The 24,292-nt window shown below is 38.4% G+C and overlaps 1 protein-coding gene across 2 annotated transcripts in view; it reads right to left on the bottom strand.

Moving 5' to 3' along the window:
* lrfn5a (leucine rich repeat and fibronectin type III domain containing 5a) overlaps positions 1 to 24,292 on the bottom strand; it is a 112,989-nt gene that overhangs the window by 28,230 nt on the left and 60,467 nt on the right. For both annotated transcript variants that reach the window (XM_030045184.1, XM_030045186.1), the window contains exons 3-4: positions 2,373 to 2,596; positions 325 to 453 (exon numbers count right to left, since the gene is read on the bottom strand). In XM_030045184.1, coding sequence (XP_029901044.1) covers positions 325 to 453; positions 2,373 to 2,569 — 326 coding nt within the window. In that variant the 5' untranslated portion in view covers positions 2,570 to 2,596. The remainder of the gene's footprint in view (positions 1 to 324; positions 454 to 2,372; positions 2,597 to 24,292) is intronic.

Raw genomic sequence — 24,292 nt, 5'->3', positions numbered from 1 at the left:
GAATGTTTCTGTGCACGTATTAGTGAAATATCATCAAACAAATTTCTTACTAACAGTTATTCCTCAGTTATCTCTAGCTTATCCCTATACAGAAAATATGAAGCATCTCGGTCACTTAGGTGTAGCACCCAGCAGAAGTCCAAGGCAACTACTCACTGGTTTGGTTTTGCTTCAAAAGGTGACATCTTAAAAAACAGATTACAACCAGCTGCTCATACTGCCCAGATTGGTATCTCATTTGACTACTTTGCCTCAAACTGTCCCGACCTATTTCGCAAAAACGTGATCAATCCCATACCATCACCAATCTGTATCACTCCATACCTGTTGAGGTGTAGGGCTCTGAGGTTCTCCAGATCGGCAAAGGCATGAGGTGTGATGTAGGAGATGGTATTTCTGGATAACGTTAGGTCCACCAGTCGTGTCATGTTTGCAAAATCTTTCCTCTTCACACTATGCACACAGGTAAGCAGAGAAAGTTTAAGATGAGAGAAAGAAAAATCTGTTCTTCTATCATATTGAGCAAGGGTTTATTTTTCCTTTTAAACCCACAGAGACAAACACCATTCTGAGAAAAACTGACACCTAGGATGTTGGCTTGAATTGCAGCTAGCAGTGGTTATTAAAAACTGCTAACAAGACAGCATTTTGGGCAATTGAAGCTCCAAGAGAAAAACTGGTGAGAAATTCTACATGTCAAAGCATTTCTATGTTGTATGTTTGTCAGTAATTAAATAGTTTTCAGTGCACAGGGGAGAAAACTGGTGAAAGACTTTCAATGTTTCAAGGTAAAATTAAGGCTAAAACACAGTGACGCTATTCCTTTTATCCTGGGCTGCTCATTCAATATTTGGAACCATAAACAAGTCTTTCCAAAGGCTACAAAACAGAGAAGACTCTAATCTGTAATACCATCAAGAGACAGAATTGAGCAGCTCCATTAACAAAAAGCTGGAGATTTGTTTTGTGGCCTTGAAGAATGTCTTTGTTTTTGCCTTTTTTCCCTCCATCCAAATGAGTTTTATTTCATTGTAGTGCTAGCAGATAATGTGCCCATATCCCCATAAAATCACCCTGGGTGCTGTCACGCTGTCAAAAAAGTCAGCATCTTATTCATCTTCACTGGAGCAGCTCCAGGCTTTGTCGCTTGATGACATCACAGATTAGTGTCTCAGCTTCCTGCTTTACAGCTTTGAGCAAAACTTGTTCCCCCTCACAAAAAAGACTCAATTATTGAATGAGAAGTATAATGATTTTTATTTCTATAGTAACAGTACTGTGTTATTCATCTTAACACTTTTCTAACTAATAACCTCTTTCACTCGGTAATACGTTCACAGTTACAAAATAAATAAATAAATAAATAAAAATAAATAAATAAAATACTTTTATCCTCATTAAGAAGAGTCTGACTGTGCTTGTTTTACATAGCCAGGTGCTGCTTTGATTGTGTGGTTTGTGTATATCTATCTATCTATCTATCTATCTGTCTGTCTATATATCTATCTATCTATCTTGTTATTTTTTTGTGTCCTTGTTTTTATGTAAATTGTTGTTTGTGTATATCTTGGCACAACTGAACATAAGGATCAGCCCTCAATGTGTATCTGATATTAAATATAGGTTTGAATGAATGAATAAATATAATAACATGGAACATGTGAAACTGCATGGGCATTGCTCCCATGATTACTTCTGGAATGAGTAACAAATAAAAGTAGCAAATTACTTTTTTGAGTAACAAGTGCAACACTGATCACTGAACACTGACAATGCTAATAATAGTGGTATTTGCACTATAATTAGTGGTAGCAGAAATGCTAATTGAGAGGCAGTAGTTGCACAAATCATATCAGTTGTAGCACCAGTAGAAGTAAAAGTAAAAGTAGTAGTAGTAGTAGTAGTACTACTACTGATACTTCACACTAGCTAAGTGTCACATTGAAACTATTTTTACCATAAAAATGCCATAAAAAAGGTTTTTACATGATTTAATGTTTTTGTGTTATTATTCATAGTAGTAGTAGTAGTTGTAGTAGTAGTAGTAGTAGTAGTAGTAATAGTAGTTGTAGTTGTAGCAATAGTCAAATTAATTGTAGTAATAGTTGTTGCTGTTGAAGTAGCAAGAGTAATAATGGATAATAGTCATAGTGAGATTGATAATAATAACAGTAAAAGTATTTTTTGCCATTGTAGAAATTGTAGTAGTCACAGCAATGACTGTTGTAATAATAGTAATTTTATTGGTAGGTAGTGATTGTAGTGATAGGAGTAAAAGCACAGTTAGTAGCATGAGATGTAGTTATTGTAGCAGCACCATAGTGAAAATGCTACGGCAGTAGTAGTATTGGAGTTATGGTTGCTCTTATTACCTTGTGACAAAGTTGTCAGCTAGTCGTAACTCCACTGTATGTCTGTCAATGTTTGGCGGTACAAACAGTAGACCCTTCTTGGCACAGAGGGTTGCCAGGTTAGGTGACAGGATCTGGCATACACAGCGCTTAGGGCAGATCTGTGCCCGCACTGCCATGGCAACTGCCAGCATCACACACAGCAACAGCCTCTCCATGGTTACCACCCCACCTGGATTCAACACCTGCAGTCAGGACAGAAAGAGAGAGGAAGTTGTTAATGACAATATGGTGTTGGTGGGTATCAGAAAATAGATAGTATATACAGAGATGGAGCACATGCAGGGTATATTTTGCTGAGCTTTGACACACGATACAAAAATGAGGAGGAAAAGAGACAAATTTTTAGGAACTATTACCATTTAAGATCCCTGCTTTAGCCTTTTCATCAGCAGCCATTTTGACATAAAATAGCAGGGCAAACATAGGTGTTACTAATGATATTAATTACAGTTCTGTTTCCTTTAAATGTACCAGAGTCTTTTGCATGAGCCAGCATGAACACTAGCAGGACCTTGGCTCTTTTAGACCTTAATTAATGATATTAGTAATACCTGTCTGTACCCTGCTATTTCATGTTAAAATGCCAGCTATGAAAAAAGTCTATTAGCAGTACTTTTTGTTTGTTTTGGCAAAGCCCTACATACTACAATGTGAGGACAACATGTTGTGCTTTGGATTTTGCACACAATTAAACTTTTCAACCTCAGTTGTGCATTGTTCACTCTCTTCATTATACATGTCTTATGGTACACTGGACTAAAACACTGCCCTGTCACTGACTGCACTTCCTTGTGTACAGCTGCAGCTGTGTACCCCTCTCTGTTTGAAAATAGAGAGCTACTGAATACTGAATGTTGAGTGTTTATAATGTACTCTAATAAATGTCTTAAGAATAACTTGTCCTTTCACACCGTGGTAAAGTCCTGTTGTGTACTGTTAGTGTGCCCTGCATCTGTTTTATTTTTTTCTGCACCACTGTCACAGAGAAAAGTCCATGCTCATTTGTTGCAGTTGACAACTAATTCTGATTCCGAACAAGTTAAAAATCTTAATGAGTAAACATGACAAGATGAACCCAGAGGCTTCTGAGCTAAATCACCACCCTGTGTTGGGCATCACTAATCAAACTGGAGGAGAGGCTTTTGAGAGGCATTTATTACTTAGCAACACACACACACACACACACACACACACACACACACACACACACAACATGCATGTGTTCATACACACTCACACACCCATTTGGTCATCATTAGTAAGCAGCAGAGCTTGTAGTTAATTAGGAAAGGTTTTGAGACAGAAAGAGGGAGAGAGAGAGAGAGAGAGAGAGAGAGAGAGAGAGAGAGAGAGAGAAAAGGAGAATGCTCATTAATGACAACCTTGATTGGGGTTTGAAGGACATGAGAGAATCAGGATAAAAGTGCTCACACAGACACACAGAGGAACACACATATACACACACACAACACCGGGAAAGGGTGAGGAAACTACTCTTTTGGTGAACCCTTCTCATGTAATATATTTAGAGGCTATATGATAGTTAGGAAACCTGCTGAGTCCTGTTTGAATGGTAACTAAGCAACACATTCTAAATCATTACTTCTTATAAGTGTAATGAATAATCTACTGTTTCAATTTCAGTAAGAATATTTCACTTCCCTTGGATTTTTCCTTGGATTTTATGTTGATGAAGTTTGAGTTTCTGTTTCTTCTTTCTTTGGCTATGGTGGCAGTTCTTTTTTTTTTCTTCCAAACAAACTGCTTTGAGAAGTATTGTTTGCTTTGGGAAGTTAAAAAAAAGTGTACTGTGTGTGGAAAACATTGCCACCAAAATCTCTTTTTGCTCCAACTGCCTGTTATCTCAAATCCATCCTTTATCTGTGTCCTGTACTTCATAACCCTTCATAACTTATATGGATTTAATTAGTGAAATGAATGGGCAGTCATACAATAGCTTTCACCAAGACTGACCTGGTCACTGTTTAGTGCTCAAATTAATAAAATTGAATGATGTATGATCTATACTGGTTGATCGTCTGGCAAGCAATGTGAACATGGATGATAATTAAAATGGGAGACACCAGCACAATGTAATCTGTTGCTGCTACTTTCCATAACATCAAATGGATGAGCTTCATAGATTATTTTAGTCTTTACATACTATATTCTCTAATGCCCTGTGAAAGTATATGATGAAATCAATGGAGTACATACACAAATCCTCAAAACTACTTGGATATTAAACTATATTTTCATATTATTATAGGTATTATTATCAGGTAAATGATAAATAGTATACAATGAATGTAATGTGTATACACCACTATTCTAATATTGGTGCATTAATCCATGTGGCTACAGCCTGAATAATCTGACTTTCCATATAATTTAACATCTCTGTAGGTCTATTTGCATTGATCCTATTAGAACAGAGGTAGCACAACAGTAAACAACATCTCTCCACAACAAGGGCACAGCGCTCTGCAACTGTTGAAGGACACTTCAGCGCAAAAAGTGTTTCCCTAACTCTAAAATTACTAATCTATTTTAACACCACAAGTATCATAGAAAAGTGCCTAACTCTCCTCAACAAAGAGCCCTGCAAACTGTTAGATGACACTTCAGGATGTCAGAGTGTTTTCCTAACTCATGTTCACATTCATGTCATACGGGAAAGACAGTGGAGGAGTTATTGCCTTGAAAATCGTGTTTATCTCAACTTTCTGATGGTAGAAACCACTAGAATACTAGGAGCTTGGCGACAAATTCTGATTTCTCAGAGTTTGAAACTTTCAGATTTAATCAGTATCCAGGGAACGATATTCACTTCCAAAAAAAATAAAATAAATAAAATAAAAAGAACAAAATGAGCAATTTTCTCAACATGAGTCATTGTGCATTCACCGCTGTTAAAATGCCACAGCACGAAACAAGAACTAGCTGGACGTCTTATTAGTGGTTGACCCTATTTTGCTTTAAACGTGATCTCAAATGTATCACACAGTAAAAGCATTTGTGGTACAAGTAAAAAAAAAACCCGGCAAGCAGAAACAAAAGCCTACAGAAAACTTAAATCTTCTTGGCAGTGAACACTTCCAAGCTTTTAACTCCCAAGTTGTTCCATTTTATGTGTTTTTTGCTGTCTGGGGAGAAAAAAAAATGGCTTTATGGAAGTCTTCGGGGAACTCTGTGTCACCGTGGCAGGGTTTCAAAGAAATGGAAAAAGTGCCGTCCACATATGTGTGAAGTAGAATCGTATTTTACACACCACTACAAACAGAGCTTAATTTGTCTCCCTCCTTTACCCATAATCCCTTTGGTCAATTCACCATTCCATTTGATCCCCGGGGTGCTACATGTCACCGCAAGCTATACAGTACCAGTAATATGTATGCCTATGTTAGGGTTTTCTGTGAAATTGAGCTCAGTTGTGCGGCAGTCTTTCTGGCATGTTTATGTTTGACAAGTGAAATGTATGTGTCTTCTCCTATATAGCATAAACACTGCATGCTTTGTGTGTCAGCTTAAGTGTGACACCAACACCATCCATCCTACCTTGTCTCCTAAATGAAATTCGTCCCTCTCCCCCTTTTCCTTTCACACCTCAGCACTCATTTTAATTAGCTCTCTCTCTGATCTCTTTTTTTCTCTCCCTCTCTGATAATTCTCCTCTTCATTTCTCTCCCCTTCCCTCTCTCTCTCACTGATTCGCTCTCATTACAGTCATTTCTCAGTGTAATTAATGAGCTGATATCTGCTTTCGTGTCACGAGGGTCATGAGCTCTGTCCCTCCTCTCTCTCTCCCTCTGTAGTACAAGTGCATATGAGACATTCAGCTCTATTTAGCTGCTTCTATCTTTCTCTTCACCTAGAGTGGGGGAAAAAAGAGGGATTGTATGACCTCCTGACATGGAGGCAGATTTCCACTCAGTAATTACACTGAGAAATTACTGAAAATGAGAAAGCAAGAGACAGAGAGAGTGAAAGAGAGGACCACACAGCTAGATAGTGTGACGTGAAAGACTCAGGAAATATTTATAACTCAGACCTGGGTGAGCTGGTGATTCAAAGCATCTATATTAACCTGCTGGGACAAAGCAGATAGGTGGGGGTTATCACATCAAGGCCAATCAGATAGCATCAGGACAAGTGTCAGTTACTGAAATGTATACTAAATCGATTTTTATACTTTCCTCTGATTGTCCTTCTGGCTGTCATTGTATTGTTCTATATAGCAAACCCCAGTTATCTGACACCAATTAAAGCATAACAGCTATTTGTCCAGATTGAGTCTTACTGGTGTGCAGGCTCAGGGCCAGCATAAGACTGAGAAAAAGTTAATTGCACCCTTCTCTTGCCCACTTACATAAACCAAGCTGAACTAATAATCTGTGACATTTTCAAATGAATAAATATCCATTTTGCTACTCTGTATTGGTGCACAGTAGTGATTACTTTTCATGAAAACTTTAAGCCAAATAAAAGATTACAATATATTACTGATGCTGGAAAACCTTTTAGGTCTTTTTTTGATTTCCAAGGTGAATTAACAGTTCACACAGTCTTCTGTGCATGGAAATGTGCACCTTTGCTGTTTGTACAAGCATCTAATGCATAACAAAAATGCGCCAGTGCCCAAACCACTTAAGCAACCCACTCCTCCTTTCGCCTTCACTCCACTGTATCGCCTTTGTTTTTGTTCTGTGTCCAGTGGAGTAAACCTCATGGTTTCACTAATGGGTTTGCCCACATGCACAACAGGGGTCAGCTGCTGCCTAAATACATCACAATTACTCTTTATTCAATTAGCGCACTTTAAGACTGCTGCCCTGGGCAAGGCCAAACACACACACACACACACACACACACACACACACACACACACACACACACACACACACATACAGAAGAAAGGAGATCTGGAAAACCCTGCATGTGCATCTAGGAAGACACAAACACGCACATACAGACAATGCCAACACATGCATCCTACAAATCCAAATACAAGCTATCTTGTGTGTGTACAAACTTTGTACACACACCCACACATGTCCTGCACACAAAGAAAAACTCACAGCCACTTAGCCCACAGCATCTGAAATTGATTCCAAATAAAAACTAGACTGTAGAGAGTGCACTGCATACAGCAGCACACACACAATTACGAGTATAGGCACACGCACAGAGATATATAGCACAGAAACAAATTCACTGTATATTCATTCCAGTCCAGTAGCAGTCTGGTATTACACTGAGCATACAAAACCACTTTACTAATATTGAGCTGCAACTCATTTTGTGCAATCCATGTTTCCATTGTCTCAAGGCTGAAAAATCCTCCTTTAATCTGCCTCCTCCTCCCCTTCATTTCCATCACCCCTTCTTGGCTGAAGTGGATTTAATGGGTGAAATCAAACCAATCAAAGGCAGATACAGTCTGGCGGATGATTTATAGGAGCACATGAGCTGCCAGGAATATGAGACGATCACCGCCAAGGTCAGTCTGATGGTAGCAGAAAGAGAGAAACAGCACACACACACACACACACACAAACACACACACACACACTCACACACGTCCTAAAACACTTGAAGATGTACAAAGGAAGACGGACAAACATACTAGAATACATACTAAATGCACATCAAGACATACATGGATCAGTGAGTATTGATTTTGGATCCAATTATGTACACATACACACTCATGGACACACACTACTTTGTATTATTATGCACCAAAGAGAAACAGTGAAAGCATAGAGAAAGAAGACAATGACAGAGAAAGAGAGAGAGACTGAGAGAGGGAAGTGTAATAGGAGAGTTTTGCTGGGAGAGCTTTCCAGTGGTACATTAAGTGTCTGATTCATGGTGGTGCTGTAATATCTCATTTGCAACGCTCTATCCGTGCCATTACATCACATTAACTATTCCTCAAAACATACAGGAACTCATACGTCATTGGCTATCAGATGGCATCTTGTTCGTGAGACAATTCCTGCGCTGTAATGTTGCTATCACCATCCTTCAAAATGCATTGGAGTGCACACTAGGTGATATCTGATTTGAAATGCTATTCCTGAGCCGTTACATCAAATATATTCATTCTTTTATGTAGGATGAAGGCATATTGAAATACACATGCCAGGGCAGGGCAGTCCATACGTCATTGGCCGAGGATTATATCTAATGCACGAAGCTATTTCAACACCATTTCACCATGTAATCCCACAGTGCAAACAGAGGAGCATACATCAAGGGGTGCAGGGTAATATGTGATGCAAAATACTCTTTCTGTACCATTACATCACACTACCTATCTGTTAAATCATACAGCATGAATGTCCATGTTCAGTAGAAAACTGATACTGTAGTACAATGTACACTGTCAACTGATACTATTCATTTGCATTTTTTTTTTAAACTCCTGCAGTTTCTGCACTATGCTGTACAGTATATTTAAAGGAATAGTTCATGGTTATAAGACAATTTTTTTCAAGAATGTTAGCTGGGGGGAAGTCCACCTCAATGTCAGGAGGAAACAGCATTCGGAGCATCCAGCCAGTATCCAGCTCTCAGTAACAATGAGAGGAAGATAGCACCACTACTGTCCTACAGAACAGCTAGGAGAGGGAGTGAAATAATACCTTATGACTTGTAGGCTCATTAACAAATGGTATATTTCATGCAATTTATTTGATTCTGTTTAACGTCCTCGTGAAACACTAGATCAGTATATTTTTGGTCCCCAACTAAACTTTGAATGCACACAGCTATAGGATGTTGCATGTACATGTCGAGTAGTGTGTCAATTCCACTTTGAATGCACACAGCTATAGGATGTTGCATGTACATGTCGAGTAGTGTGTCAATTCCACTTTGAATGCACACAGCTATAGGATGTTGCATGTACATGTCGAGTAGTGTGTCAATTCCACTTTGAATGCACACAGCTATAGGATGTTGCATGTATATGTCGAGTAATGTGTCAATTCCACTGCCTGGAGTAGAGTGTCCCTTTGTGCTTGTATTCAGAACAACAAGGGTTGCATAATTGTTACCATAACAGATAGTGTTTGGCTGCTGTAAATAACTGTATTACAATTATTGGCTTTTTTTTAATTACTCTAACACAATAGAGGTTCATTGGTTCGTCAGTTATCTATGTTTGATTATTATGTTTTAAGAATTGAGGCCTTGTGTCCATTTGGGTCTTCTGTGTTCACAGGCTGCAATACACAGGCAAGTCTGGATCATGGGCCTAGGTGTTGCTATAGTATGATACCACTGAATCTCTTTTGAAATGCAGCACTGACAAAAAGCTAGAGGGGTTTCTAACCTCAGTCCAAAACAAGATCTCAGCTCTCAGCGCTCCAGGTGATGGACATGTTTATGTCTTTTTCAATGAAAACGGCAAGAAAATGGAGAAAAAACAAAACAAAACAAAACAAAACAAAAAACTGGGACTCTGAAGGCAGAACACTGTTGGACATTTCATCCATCAAAGCCACATGTAATTAGGTCATTTTCTTCATCGATGATAAATTTGTCTTTAAACAATAATTTATGGTGTATTTACCCATCATGTCCAAGTTTTGCAGAGTTAGACTGAATCACATTCTTAATCCAAACAAAGTTTCATATGTAACAATATCTTTCATGATGCTATCATGCTGATGGCACAGGAAATTGAACAAGTCACAGCTTTCTTGTCCTTTTTTCTTTTATTTAACTGCCAGGAACAGTATATCAATTTGTACATCTGGTCTTCCAGATGTGAAACACAATAAGAGCCTTCTCCGCTCTGTAAGCGCTGATATCCGTTGCTGTATCATATTTTGATCTCCACAGAGGCATGAAGTCGTTTGACACCATTTATTTCACTGTCTCATCCAAACTGCCAGAGCGTGTGAAAACATTTTGCTGCCAGAAGCATGGAGAGGAAGGCGAGATAAATTCAGTTTCCATAAAAAGAAAAGAAAGTAATTATATTAATCTATCCTTCCATTAGTGACACACTAATCCTTGAAGACATATACATCAGGGAGGGACAGATGTGGCATTTTTAATATGCTTAAAGAGACTTTTGCATGCACATATAACACACACATACAGAGGGAAACACAGACACACATTTGGCAACAACAAAACTGAATTTTACCAAATAGTTTGTGCAACATCCCTACTGAGACCACATCTGCCAAAAATACCCTGCCTTACACTTTCTTCTTCTTCTTCTTCTTCTTCTTCTCTCACTCTCTCTCTCTCTCTCTCTCTCTCCCTCCCTCTCTCTTTCTAACAGAGGTGGCACCAGTGGCACCAGTGGCACCAGTGGCTGAACAGGCTGTTGGAAAGCATGTATCTGTTTTTGTGTATGTGTTTATGTGTGATATATAAAGAGAGTGAAAGATGCAGTATTTGTAGCAGATGTGGTCTCAGTGGGGGCTCCCACCAAGCTATTTGGTAAAAATGTCTGACTGAACAAAATGTGCGTGCATGCGTGCATGCGTGCATACGTGCGTGAGTGTGTGTGTGTGTGCATGTGTGTGTGTGTGTGTGTGTGTGTGTGGTGTCAGAATAAGCCTGTAGCTTTGGGAAACGTTACTGTTTTAATGTTGTTGAACTACCACTGACGACAAACAGTAACATATATTCTCTCCTATATTTGTTAAATATACTGTGCAAGGAGAATGTGTGTGTGTGTGTGTGTGTGTGTGTGTGTGTGTGTATGTGTGTGTGTGTGTGTGTGTGCACGCATGTGCATGTGCCTGTGCCTGTGCCTGTGCCTGTGTGTGTGTGTGTGTGTGTGTGAGGGTGAAAGAGTGACAAACTAAGTTTTAAGCTGCTTTAAGCCCATGTGAGGATGAAGTGGGAGTACAATTATAGACAAATGGAGAAAAACCTCCACAGGGATAGAGGGTAAGTCTGAAATGTTATAAAACACTAGCACCACCCTCTATTTTATTCAGCTGTACCCTACTTTTAGCACAGTTCATGTTCTGGTTGTCTAAATGCTTGAAAATCCCTTTAAACCTGTCTCTGTCCCTTCATGTTCACCTCCGCCTTCATAAGATAAATGTATTTAATAAGTGAAACCAATAAGGGATCATAACTTTCACCATGATTCACCTGCTCAGCCTATTTTGTGTGACAGAATAGTCTGCCTGAATGTTTGTATCCAAAGTGTAGGTTCACAAACAAAAATACTTAAGTTGAAAAAGACTGAGTTGTCCGAACAGTGAACATCTAAAATGAAAACACAAGGATCAAAAACAATTAAAAGAAACTTAGAATAAAAGAATAGAATAAAAGATGGCAAAAAAAAAAAAAAATCAGAGGAGGACTAAAAGACCACAAGCAGAAGCAAAAAATTAAAAGAAAACCCTAACCAGGGCTGGTTTATTTTCATAATGGGCTCTCTAGGGTGAAAAAGTATTAATCATGAAATGGAAGTGGATAATGAATATTTTATCAAAGCAAAATAGGTCAGGCTGGTTTATATTAAAACATAGAAATGGAAGAGAGACAGTGAAAGAACAGGAAGGAAGAACAGTGGTAGGAAAACAGACAGTGAGCCTGAGATTTACAGAAAGATCAGTGTGGAGAGAGAGAGAGAGAGAGAGAGAGAGAGAGACAGAGAGACAGAGAGACAGATGGACAGAAAGAGAGTAAAACTGAACCCTGTAAAATCTGTGGAGCCCTTTGGACATGCTTTAATTTGGACAGGTTTCATTCACTTTATTCCCTTTATAAGGATTTTTTTTGGATTTTTTTTTTTATTCCTTTTATTGTTGAGTTTCTGTTTCTGTTTTAGAAATTGTATTTTTACTTGCTGCTTTTATGCCATATACTGTTTTTTACTGGTTTTTTTATACTGGTTTTTATTATCCACTGTGAAGCACTTTGGAACTGCAGTTTTAAAAAGTGCTATATAATTAAAGTCTGCTTACTTAACGATATTGTAGGCATCACCAAACACCCACAAATGTTGAGGACAGTACAAAATTGGTGTAATTTCTCCTAAGCAACACACCTCAAGTATTTGTTGCTGGTAGCATACTGCTGTGTTACCTTTAACATATTGTCTTGCACGACTGAATACAAACCACATCTTTGAGATTGTTAAAAAGAAGCCACCAGTTCAAGGAACAAATGCTCTCTCTGTATAATGTAGGTGGGGAGGCCACTGATTTTCTTCATTTTCATTGATTTCCCTGCACTCTCTGTCCCCCCTAGGGAATGAATGGCAGGGGAACGCCCACACCCAGACATTCACTGTCATAGGAAGCCAGTGTGAAACTCTCACTGGCATTAATAGGATTGCACTATCCTGTCAAACAAACATCTCTCTCTCTCTCTCTCTCTCTCTCTCTCACACACACACACACACACACACACACACACACTCACTCTCACTCTCTCTCACACACACGCACACACAGTTTTGCATATATAGTGTACTCTTGTCCATGACAGAAAATAGGACACTGTCTACCAAACTACACCTCCTTTGCTTGTCTACTTTAATCTGCCTTTTCCTATTCTATTCTGACTGAACTGTTGAGTTACACCACACACACACACACAGTGAAAAGTACTGCAATAATATGGTGAACTCTTAACTGTCTACGGTCTAGAACATTTCAAACCAGGATTGTGGCGTCCAACTTTGTCTTCTCTCCCTAGTCACACCTCTTTTTCCTCTCTCTGATTGTCTTCCATTCCCTGATACTTTTTTTCTCTGTCAGTCTCTCTGTTTCTGTTGAGTTTGTTCTCACTGTCATTATCCCCCTATGCTCCTCTCATTGATATATTCATCACTTTGTCTCTGTCTGTCTTTTCCTGTCCTTTTTCTGACAGTGCTGCTGGTGACTGGGACTTGACTGTGTGTATAAAACTGTTACAGCCTTCAGTGACTCTGTATATGCTTTTGTTATAGTCTGGTGTGCTTGCATGTACAAAGTCATGCAGTGTTGCCAAGGGATATTTTCACATTGGAGGTATTTGTAGAAACTACAGGGTCTCAAAGCCCTCGGTCAACTAATTTCAGTTCTTTGAGGGGGTAGACTTCAATATGTGTGCGCACTGCACTCCATCAATTCATGTCATCCATCACTGCTATACTTGAGATATGTCTTGTTTTCTGACATATCATAAAAACAAGTAGCAACAGGATCCTCCTGAAACCAAAAACGCAGCATCTATGTAACTAACAGAGAATATTTATGCAACTCAGGACCAATGTTCATACTAAGCTAATAGTTTGGTAAGCTATAAGTCTACTAATTCATTATTAGATGCAGGGATTTTGCTCTATTTAGTAGCACAATTTTTTAAAACACATTTGTAGTATTTAGGTGCATAAAACAGTACAACTGAACAATAAGCAGCAATACTACAAGTTTAAAAAAATAAATAAATATATGCCATATAAACAAGTACACATAGTAAGTGATTACAGTAATGCACTGTTACTTGAACATATAAAACTTAATACAATGCCGTTTAGCACCCAACCCGGAGGTCCTGGATGTCGTACCTTTTAACCCTAACTTGAGTGCAGCAAATTTTTTATTGAGCTGGGTGTTTTTGGTGCAGGTACATAGATACGAGAGGAGTGAGCTTGATTCAAAATGTGTCTTTTCGCTGTTTTAACTTTTGATTGAGCTGTTTCATTGATACACATAAAAAATCTCCTTTTCTCTCTTTCTTACTATCTCTCTTTTTGCAGATTCCCCCTTTCCCTTTTAAAAACCAACCTCTTCCATCAGACAGCTAGCAGAAGCTATTCTTCCTTCCCCAAAGCTAAATGAGTCTCTACCAACATGTCTGGTGCTCTTTCATAGCCCCGGTCTCTGTTGTTCTCTCCACTCTTATTTATCTTATCTGTTCTTTTCTCTCATTTTCTTTCCTCTTCTTAAATTCCCCCTCTTCCCTGCTGGACATATTCCATCCTTCTCAGTTTTCTCTCAGCTGCTGGTCAGTTTCCACTCTCTGCCTCTCTTCCTCTCTGTCTCATTTCTTATTGAGCACTAGAACCAACATTACAAGGTCTCACTGTCTCCCTTTCTTCCTCTGTCAGTCTCGGTTGCTCTCTGTCTTACTAGCTACCTTTTTGCTCTGTCTTTCTTAATGTAAATTTCTATACCTTCCTACTGTCTGTTCTCTTATCTGTCCCCTTGTGTATACCTTCACCTCCTTGTCTTTCTGCTGATAAAAATAGACCCCCCAGCACATACTGAATTCTTAATGGACAGCATGAGCAGTGCTTTATTTCATTTATCATGCTGCAGATGCGTCCTCTTCTGAAGGATACCTTTTTTTCAATATTCATATATCGTTGTTTACAGTTATATGAAAATCTTTGCATGGTTCATTTCTTCATTGTAGTGTTTATTTCAGAGCCTTTTCCAGCTTGCTAAGAATATAATTTTGTACAGTCCTTGTTGAAATTAAATGGTCATTTATATAGAAAGTTGAAAACTGTCATAAAATATTGATGATGAGCAGCAGATAGTACTAGCCTTAAAACCTACATGATGTATAGTGTATATACCTCTAGTATATACACTGTGACCTTGGTCACTTCCAGATGGCCTTGTGGTCAGAAAGATCATCCTAAGGGTGAAAGGTGAATGGTTCAATCCCTGCAACAGTGTGTCCAACAACTGCCCTTGACCCGTAGTGGTCCACCTGTTCAGTCACATGTAAACAGCCAAGGCAAAAAAAAAACAATATTAGCAAAAACTTAGATTGGCAGAAAAGCATAAATCCATGCTTATGACCCAGTCCCCATACAGCTTAGATTAATTTAAATGTAATTGCTAAGATGTAGGCTTACATTTTGGAATTTAGGTGATAAAAAGTTAGGTCTGTCCATAAAAATGTTAAACTGTTCTTCATTGGATGGATGAACTGGATAAACACACACACACACACACACACACACACACACACACACACACACACACACACACACAGCCCCTCTAGCCCTTTTTTTTATCTCTCTGTCCCATGATGCCTTTGTGAACTGTTGATGTGTGTAGAAGATCCGGACAGGAAATGTGCTGCAGTTGACCAAATATGGTCGGAGATTACTGTGCTCCACTCACTGGAGAAATATGTAATCAACTCCTCCGTAAGGTATGCATGTATACTTCCCACGCATAAGGATAGGTGTGTGTGTGTGTGTGTGTGTGCACACATGTGAACTATCTTGGGTACACAAGTGAGTCTCTCCAGGCTATATATTAGAAGTCAGGTAGTAGGGTTTCTGAAGGCACATAATATTTGTTTAGAACTGTGTGTGTGAATGTATATAGGGTATGAATCAGCATGTCGATTGTACCTGACACCGTAAATATTTATGATAACCATAAGTGCAGATACAGTGCGGGGCAGACACATATCAGGATGTTACAGAAGTGAATAGACTTTTTAATGCACTTATGTTGATGTTCATCAGCTGTGAATTAAGCCCATGCACTCATCCAAAGCCTTTTACAATGGATGTAACAGCATAACAAGTCAGCAAGCATATCAACAAAAACATTAGACAGAAAGGAGTGCAGAGAGGGGAATGTTGCCTAAAGAAGAGTGTTTGCTTTGGCAGACTGAGGATCACTACAGTGAAGTGGTGCAAAATACTACAAGAGCAGTTTAGGCAGGGGGCACACTACATAAAACTGCCTGAGTTTTAATGGCACTGAACCCTTCAACAATGTATTTTACTAAAACAAACATGGAGTCAGGGCATTTTTATTTCTTCATTTAGTGCCTGGTAATGGTAACGGTCATGCCTGGATCAGAATGCAGAACACTGAAGTTCAGTCCTTGCTTAGTAAAGTATTTTAAGCAAAATATTTTCCTTAACAGATTGCTTAAGATTTAACATTGCACATATTGAACTTAAGTAGTGTGCAAAGGAAAGATCCTTGAGTCAATAAGGTTTTATCCTTAATGGCACCTTGAAGTACTGTGGAATTCCCTTTAAATTCATTATCTGTTGCATTAACATCCTAATGGAAATAAAGATGAATACTTAAGGTATGTATCCTCCCCTTGATGAAGCATGTCAAAATATACCAACTGCATTTGCACTAGGTGATGTAGCCAACTTTGGGAACTGCTGGAATGGAAATTAAGTAATGGGTTCCACTGTACAAACATTTTGTGTAATGCTGCTGTTACTGGGATAACAAATGTCTGGAAACCAAAGACTACAGTAAGTGAATTAAGCCCTAACCAGCATCATGTGCAATGAGTCCTCAGCCTCAGCAATGTGAATGAGTGGTTCCCTCTGTACCTTCAGCTCCTTCATTCTCATATACAGTGGTAGTGGTTTGTTCTGCTTTTGTTTAGTATTTCAGCTCTGAGTGGCTGTTCCACCAAGTAGGCAACCAGGAATAGAGATTTGTAGTTATTTTAGGAAACTGGTCATCTTATTGCAATATCAATTAACATAATATTCAGCACCATGGATAGAATTGTGCTGCTACTCTACAGTATTCATATTTTTATTTTGTAGTGCAAGTGTTTTCAAAATCAAAGACAGCAATAAAATAGTTACAAGAAAATAGTAAATAAGTAATAAAATAGTTACAAGAAACTCTTGGTTAACTGGTTTTGGATGACAAAGAAGCTGCCAAGAAAACCATACAATCTACAAGAAAACCATACAATATTTAGTCAATGACTGGCATCTTGGGTAATAGAGCTACATAATGGGTACTTTTTAATTATTAGTCCCCAGTCAAACATTGTTTGAAATGAAACAAAGAAAGTAAGGGGCAGAGGAAAACATCAATGAGAAAAGAGTGGGCAATAAGGTGAGAAAAAGGGATGAAAAAAGTACAAACTGAAAAGCAAAGATTTTAGTGAAGTAACTGCTGTTTGAGTGGACCCCAACAGAGAAAGGAGGGAATCAAGGAGGTAAAAGAAGAAAATGACTGAGATACAAAGGTGGTGATAATTAAAACATTTTCAAAGGCTGGGGGCTGTTTAGATCTACTTTTTACAATATCTAATTTAGAGGCATTAGAGGTGAAGTTGGGGCTGATAATTATTAGGTGACAGATTTAGTTTTCATACTGAAGACTAATAATAGCTGAGACTCATCTCAAAAGAGAGTGGAAGGAAGGAGAGAAAAAAGAGAGGAGGGCGAAAGAAAAACTGCAAATTTAGAGACAATGAACACTAAATACAATTATAACATGAGATATGGTCGGCCTGTTAACATGCAACAATGTGTGTACTGATTTTGCAATTAAGAATGAAAGCATATAGAAATGAATGCCACTTGACAAACTATTTTCATCTATGCACCAAAGGCCTGGCCCAATGTCACTGTCATTTGATAAATTACTGTCAGTTCAGCCCTTGATGCTAAACCTGCTGGTTTTAAAATGTAGTATAAGAATCACATTTATGTTGTACCCCGTGAACAACATAATTGTAGCTCCTATACTACTTAGAATGTTGAAATGTGTCATTGTTTTGATATCATGTAAGCTAGTTTGCCTTTGTAAGTATGACTGAGAGGCTAAAATAAAGCTAAGTTGTAACAATTAACACTTACAGGTAATATTAGCATTAATGCTACTATGAACTAACATAACATAGTCTTATAGTAGTCCTTATAGCTATAGACACAGTCAGACAACAACAACAACAACAACAACAACAAGAAAACACAGGTAGAGGGAGAGAAGAGCCTAAGAAAAAGAAGCACATGCACTACAAATGTTTTTTTTTTTTTTTTTTTTTCCCATTAACCAAGAGACATAGCCTCCTCTCTATTCTTCTTAATTACCATTACATGCCTTCTGCACATTATGCAAGTATGATGTTGACATCAGCCACCAGGGATCTTCAAGTAATAGACTAATGTAGCATTAACCACCAGCACAGCATTGGTTATGTATTAAATTAAAATGCAGATAAATGCCAACACATTATTTTTTGCTACCACCTGACCTTTTGTTATTATTGATGTTCCACCTGTTTAGATTATTTCCTCTGAACATGAGCACCATCACCGATGAAAAATTAATATAAAACTACAAAATGAGAGCGTTCTTGTAGTCAGCTGTGTAGACTGTGTGATCTGATTTAGAGTTAAAGTAGGTTATATGCTACAGAGGCCCTCAGAGATACACTGAAAAGTAAGTAAAGAACCTGACAAGATAATATGATATTAGCTGTGTTAATATGTTGCACGGCTTACAAAAAATGACAAAACACTGAGGAATTCTAACATGATAGAAAAATATTATGTCTCTGCATAAATACTGATACTGGTATGTGCTGTTTGATGCAATGCACGCTTGTGAAGCTGGAAACTATTTTTTGGTACTGGCATGTCTGGAGTGATGCTAATTTTGCTGTTTTTATGTCACAGATTCAGTTGTTCTAGTCTTGCATTTATAAATTAATTAATGCACTTCACAAGAATCTGCCTTGACAGTGGAACTGCTAATTATACACAATATTATGCTACATATTCAGACATATTTAAACACAAATATTTACAGATAAGACTGGAATATTTCCAAGAGATCACAGGATGAGTGTAATTAAATGTGCTTCTATATATGACACACACACACACACACACACAAACACACACACAGATACACTATCATTCACACAGTCAGTAAATCATTTTGTGCCTGTGAAGTGACAAGTAGCTTTTGACGGCTAAATGTAGACTCAGAGGTATTACAAAATCATCACACACTCACACACATAGTGACGAATGCGTTTACGTAAGGACACACACACACACACACACACACACACACACAAGCTGTATTTAACCTAGTTGTGTGCATGCGTGTGTGTGTGTGTGTGTGTGTGTCAAAGTACAATTAGCTATGATGAGCACACACACACACATACACATACAAACACACAGCTGTGATCTGTACTTAACCTAGATATTGTGTTGATTAATCACTGGCTATTGATAAGTCTCTGACACATTAAAAACAATGTAGCATAGTTTAAAGCATCAGGAAACTCATAGGTAACTCATAACTCATAGATAATAAGCTAATTCCACTTTTAAATACCCTTCTTTGATTGCTGAAATTGCTTGTCAGTAATGTATTGATCAATATGGCAAGCCTTAAGTATCATAAAACAAAAACACAATACATGCTGACAAAGAAACACAGTAAGACAAGTATAGCCTGATGTATGAAGTGTGATGATGCATTAACACTGAGGAAATGCTTAGTCACACACGCGCACGCACGCACGCACGCACGCACACACGCACACATGCAATCATGCACAACTGACTGTGGATTTGGGTAGTTTTTAGTCATGAATCCAAAATCAGTTGAATTTGTTTTATTTAGTATCAAATTGTCTCATTCATATTTATAAGCTGAACCAAGAATACCCTGTGTCCACAAAATCATTCAGTCTCCATTTAACAGTACTAGGCTTTTTACAGTTTCTTGATGAAACAGCAGATTAATGGGATTCATCTGTGGTTTCAAATTTTGGAAGAGAGCTGTTGATGTTCATTAAAAGTGATTGACCTGCATGAAGCCACTGAATAATAGATGGTACTTCCTAAACTGAGTTGTACCCTCCTTTAACTCTTGAGATCAGGGCTGCTATGCACAATCAACATTTGATGCAATATTCAGTAAACTGTCAGTTTTGCTGACAGCTTTTTGAAATGGTGTTTCCCACTTTTAGCCCACCATGTTACCCATATTGATTATATCAATTTTTCAGGTTTTCACTGGCTAATCCATCACAGTGACTTGGTTATCCACAGCACATACATGCGGCACATCATGGACTATAGTCAACACCATGTTACAATCATCTTAAAAAAACAAACAAACAAACAAACTGCAATACAGTTAAATACAGCAAATACTGTCAATACAGTTGAAAAAAAAACATCCTAACAACATACAAGGTGAGTGGAGGTAGAACTCCTTCTAAAAGTCACAAATGAATACAAGTTGTCGATAATAACTGCATGATCAAAGTACAATCTGTGTGAGGTCAGCGTCTAGCTGTGAACATGTGCAAAGAAGCAAAATGGCACCACTGACATCAGTGTTATAAAGTTGTTTCATTTTCACCATCCACACCACAAAATGATTTTTTTTTTTTTTTTTTAAATTCCACTCTGGAGAGTGTTTTTAACATTCATGATATAACAATCGGCAGGTATGAAACCCAGCAGATTACCTTAGGGCTACTTTTTTTTTTTCTAGCAACAGTTTTTTCACTAATTTCATTGCTATATTTTGCAGGTCTTTGCAGGTCTGAAAGGTGGGAGCAACCATAATCTTGAACACAAGTATGACTTCAGGGAAGTGTTAACCACCTCAAGTTGCCTAGATTAGCCCACTCTCTTGTTTTTTTTTTTTTTTTTGTTTTTTTTAAAGCCAGGGCTGGTTACTGCATCTTCAAATTTAGAAATACAAAAAAAAAAAACAAGAAAAACAAGTTTTTCCACATTTTATGACAGTGTCACACACATTGTCATAAAATCAGTACATCAGTATCTGCTGGTTGTAGCACTTCATTGAAGCTACATCACAGTTACATTGAGTCAGATATACCATATGCTGAGGGAGTGCCACATAAAGATGATTAATATAAATAAAGATGATTGTATTATTTTTCCACAGTGCCTTGCTTCACAGTCAAACAATCCAGCACACACTGACACCTGGGAGCTTCCTAGTACAATCACACTCATCTACTTTTAGCTGCCGAGCAGCTCCACTGGAGCAGGCAGGCTGGGTCAAGCTTGTTGCTCAAGGGCACCTTGACAGTAGCTGTCAAGGGAGAGCAGAGTGTTAGTCATTCATGGACAAATAAACACTGTAATATATATTTAAGAAGTGTTTGCCAATGTGCCATCATCTTCAGGGAAAAGAAGTCCTGGAAAACAACAGTTGAACTGCCCGCCAACCCCCCAAGTTTTCACTTTGAAGTAGTGAAACTATTTTTACTGCTGTGACACAATGGGCAAAGTAACCATCAAGAAAAGGTCTATTCAAGTTTAATATTCTCCCCAACATAGCTGTTCTCTCTCCCCTTTGGTCTCTCTTCAGCTCTCTCCTGCTGTGATTCACTTGTCTTTGTCTTTCTTGCTTTCTTTTCCTTTGTGCATGTCTGTATATGTTGGCATATCTTAATAATTGATAATACTGTGCTAGGACTGAATTTTGTGTGTGTGTGTGTGTGTGTGTGTGTGTGTGTGTGTGTGTGTGTGTGTGTGTCTGTATGTGTGTCTGTTAGAAATAGTGTGTGTGAATAATGAAGGAGTGTGCTTATGTTTGGATCACTGTAAATTATTCAACCAAGTCCAGCAACAAATACACACAAATAACCCCCCACCACCCACCCCCACCCCCACCCCCCACACACACAAATACACTCTCCGCTGCAGCACACTGCTTGTACGTCAGAGCTCTACCTGTCTCTCTGTCTGTCTTCCTTGCTCTCTCTGTCTCTTTCTGTATCTCATTTCTTATTGAGAGCCTTGGCTGAAAATTACAAGGTCGAGACAGATTTTCTCAGTAAGTAAACATCTCAGTAGACTGGCATGGGACTAGCAGTTACGAGTGTGTGCCTCTACCTTGACTGTGTCCAAAGTACAGCCTCAAACTGTGGCTTTTAGAGGTTTTTGAGCTGGACTAAGAGGGAGTGGAGTTATAAAAAACTTCTCTCAGTAACTTTGATAGCAACAGAGTCGTTTGGCTCGACATTAATGTTGAAGCATTTTGTTGGCCAGAGTGACTTAAAACAAGATGACAGAATTCAACCAAACCTTCAGCTCATTTTGTTTTCTTATTGACCAAAGGGAAAGTTTACTTTATGTGACAGAATTTCAGGACCTAGATGCAGGGAACAGACAGGGTTCATTTAACAAGCAAGCTTGAACAGACTACCATGACGGCTTCAGGACTACGAACAACAGTCATACCACTGTGACATTTTTGTATGTGGTTTGTTTGCCCAGTTACGATTTAATGACAACTTGTAAACAACATTCATGTAGCTCACAAGTAGCTTCTTTATTTGACAGAGTTTTGCTGATCATGCCATAATCTGTCTTCTTTTTTTGTACTAGTTAGGAACAATTTGTGCTGTACTTGAACTGACGTTGAAAGTTGGTTGTATGACCAATACACCCCTGCAGTTCTGCATGACCTTGAAATAATGGGATTGCAAATGTTCTTGTGATATGTTACATAATCCAAAAATATGTTCCCCTGAAGTTTAGTCCAAAATTTAAATACATGCAACCAAAAAGTGAGAACTAAAATGCAAAGATGATGCTACCTGTAAAATGTAGTTGCTGCAGTATGCATGGGGGGGAAATAAATATATAAATAAATAGGTAAATAAATAAATCAATCAAAGACATAACTCCATTAATCCATTCTGGGGTTTCTGACACTTCCAGCAGAGATCTTTAATAACTGGTGTGAAGTGAAATACTTGCATGGACCTAACCACCCTTTTCAGCCACAGGCAGATTTATAATTACTGACTTGTAAAATTGGTTTTGGCCTAACAAGTGATTAATTCACACTTGAACCTGAAATAATATCTAGCCGTAATGCTACATTGTCAGCAGGTAGTATCAAGTAATTTAAGATATATGTGTAATGCTTGGGGGAAAGTACCTCCTCTAATCTCACACATTTTGGAAACAATCCCTGGGTGATGGCAATTAATATATGTTGGCTGTCTAATTAAATTATCTCAGAATTACTAGTTACATAAGTAGGCCTTTACTCTCACATGTGCAAGATTACAGTCTGGCTGACCCTTTTTGGACATCAAGTTAGAATTCCCGAGAAGGTTTCTGTGTCCTTGTGCTACTGCAATAATTCAAAGCAGGAGAGATTGCTGGCCATCGTTTTGCATGTATGGTATGTTACATAGCTGTTTGATAACTGCTGCACATACAAGGAACACAAAAGTCAATGATGTGAGATCTGAGGGGGCAAGTGCTAGGATGAGGGAAGAAAAAAATCAATTGGATGTGAGCTTCAATATGCCTCAGAGCAGGAAGAAGAAATGGCTGAAATATGCTTTCAGCAAGACTAGCTATATGGTATAGTTTTCCTGCCTGTGTATTGATTATCAGTTCACCTTTAAACTCTCTCTCCCTCTCTCTCTCCCTCACACACGCACGCACACACACACACACACACACACACACACACACACACACACACACACACACCTCACTGTCTCTGTTATGAAAGCAGCCGGTGCGGTACAGTAGAAAATTAGATGGACAGAGACACAGATGAGAAAGACAGTGATTTATGTATCCCCCATGGCTCACACAGGCTATTTTCAGACACCACACACACACACACACACACAAACCATTACAGTACAAACTATTGCAATAGTGTTTGCCATCCCCTCCCACAGTGCTTTACTCTTTAGGCCAACACCATTTACTGATCTGCATATAAACAAACAGAAACCAAGGCCTCCATGTGTGTGCACGTGTGTGTGTGTGTGTGTGTGTGTGTGTGTGTGTGTGCTTGTGTGTACATGAGTGTGCATGTGTGTGTGTATGTGTGTTGTATGTGTATTCTTATGTAAGCAAGCAGCCTCCTCTTGCCTCGAGGAATGGTGGAAACACTTTGTCATCCTCCCACACCTCTCTCTCTCAGTTTTCTCAGGGAATGTCATTCAAAAACACTTTATTGCCATAACAGAAACCTATGTAACGTAATTGTGTAGACATCAACAAGCAGCTGGTGGATTAACAATAACCAACACACACATTGTTGTCATTGTAAGTAATATCTTCCTCATTGCTTGTCACTCAGTTATTACTTAATGCTCCCTGATAAGAGTAT

This window comes from Myripristis murdjan, chromosome 22, assembly GCF_902150065.1.
Source record: "Myripristis murdjan chromosome 22, fMyrMur1.1, whole genome shotgun sequence".
Lineage (NCBI taxonomy): Eukaryota > Metazoa > Chordata > Actinopteri > Holocentriformes > Holocentridae > Myripristis > Myripristis murdjan.
Note: the sequence above shows the minus strand (reverse complement) of the source record. Positions and strands in the feature narration are given on the sequence as shown.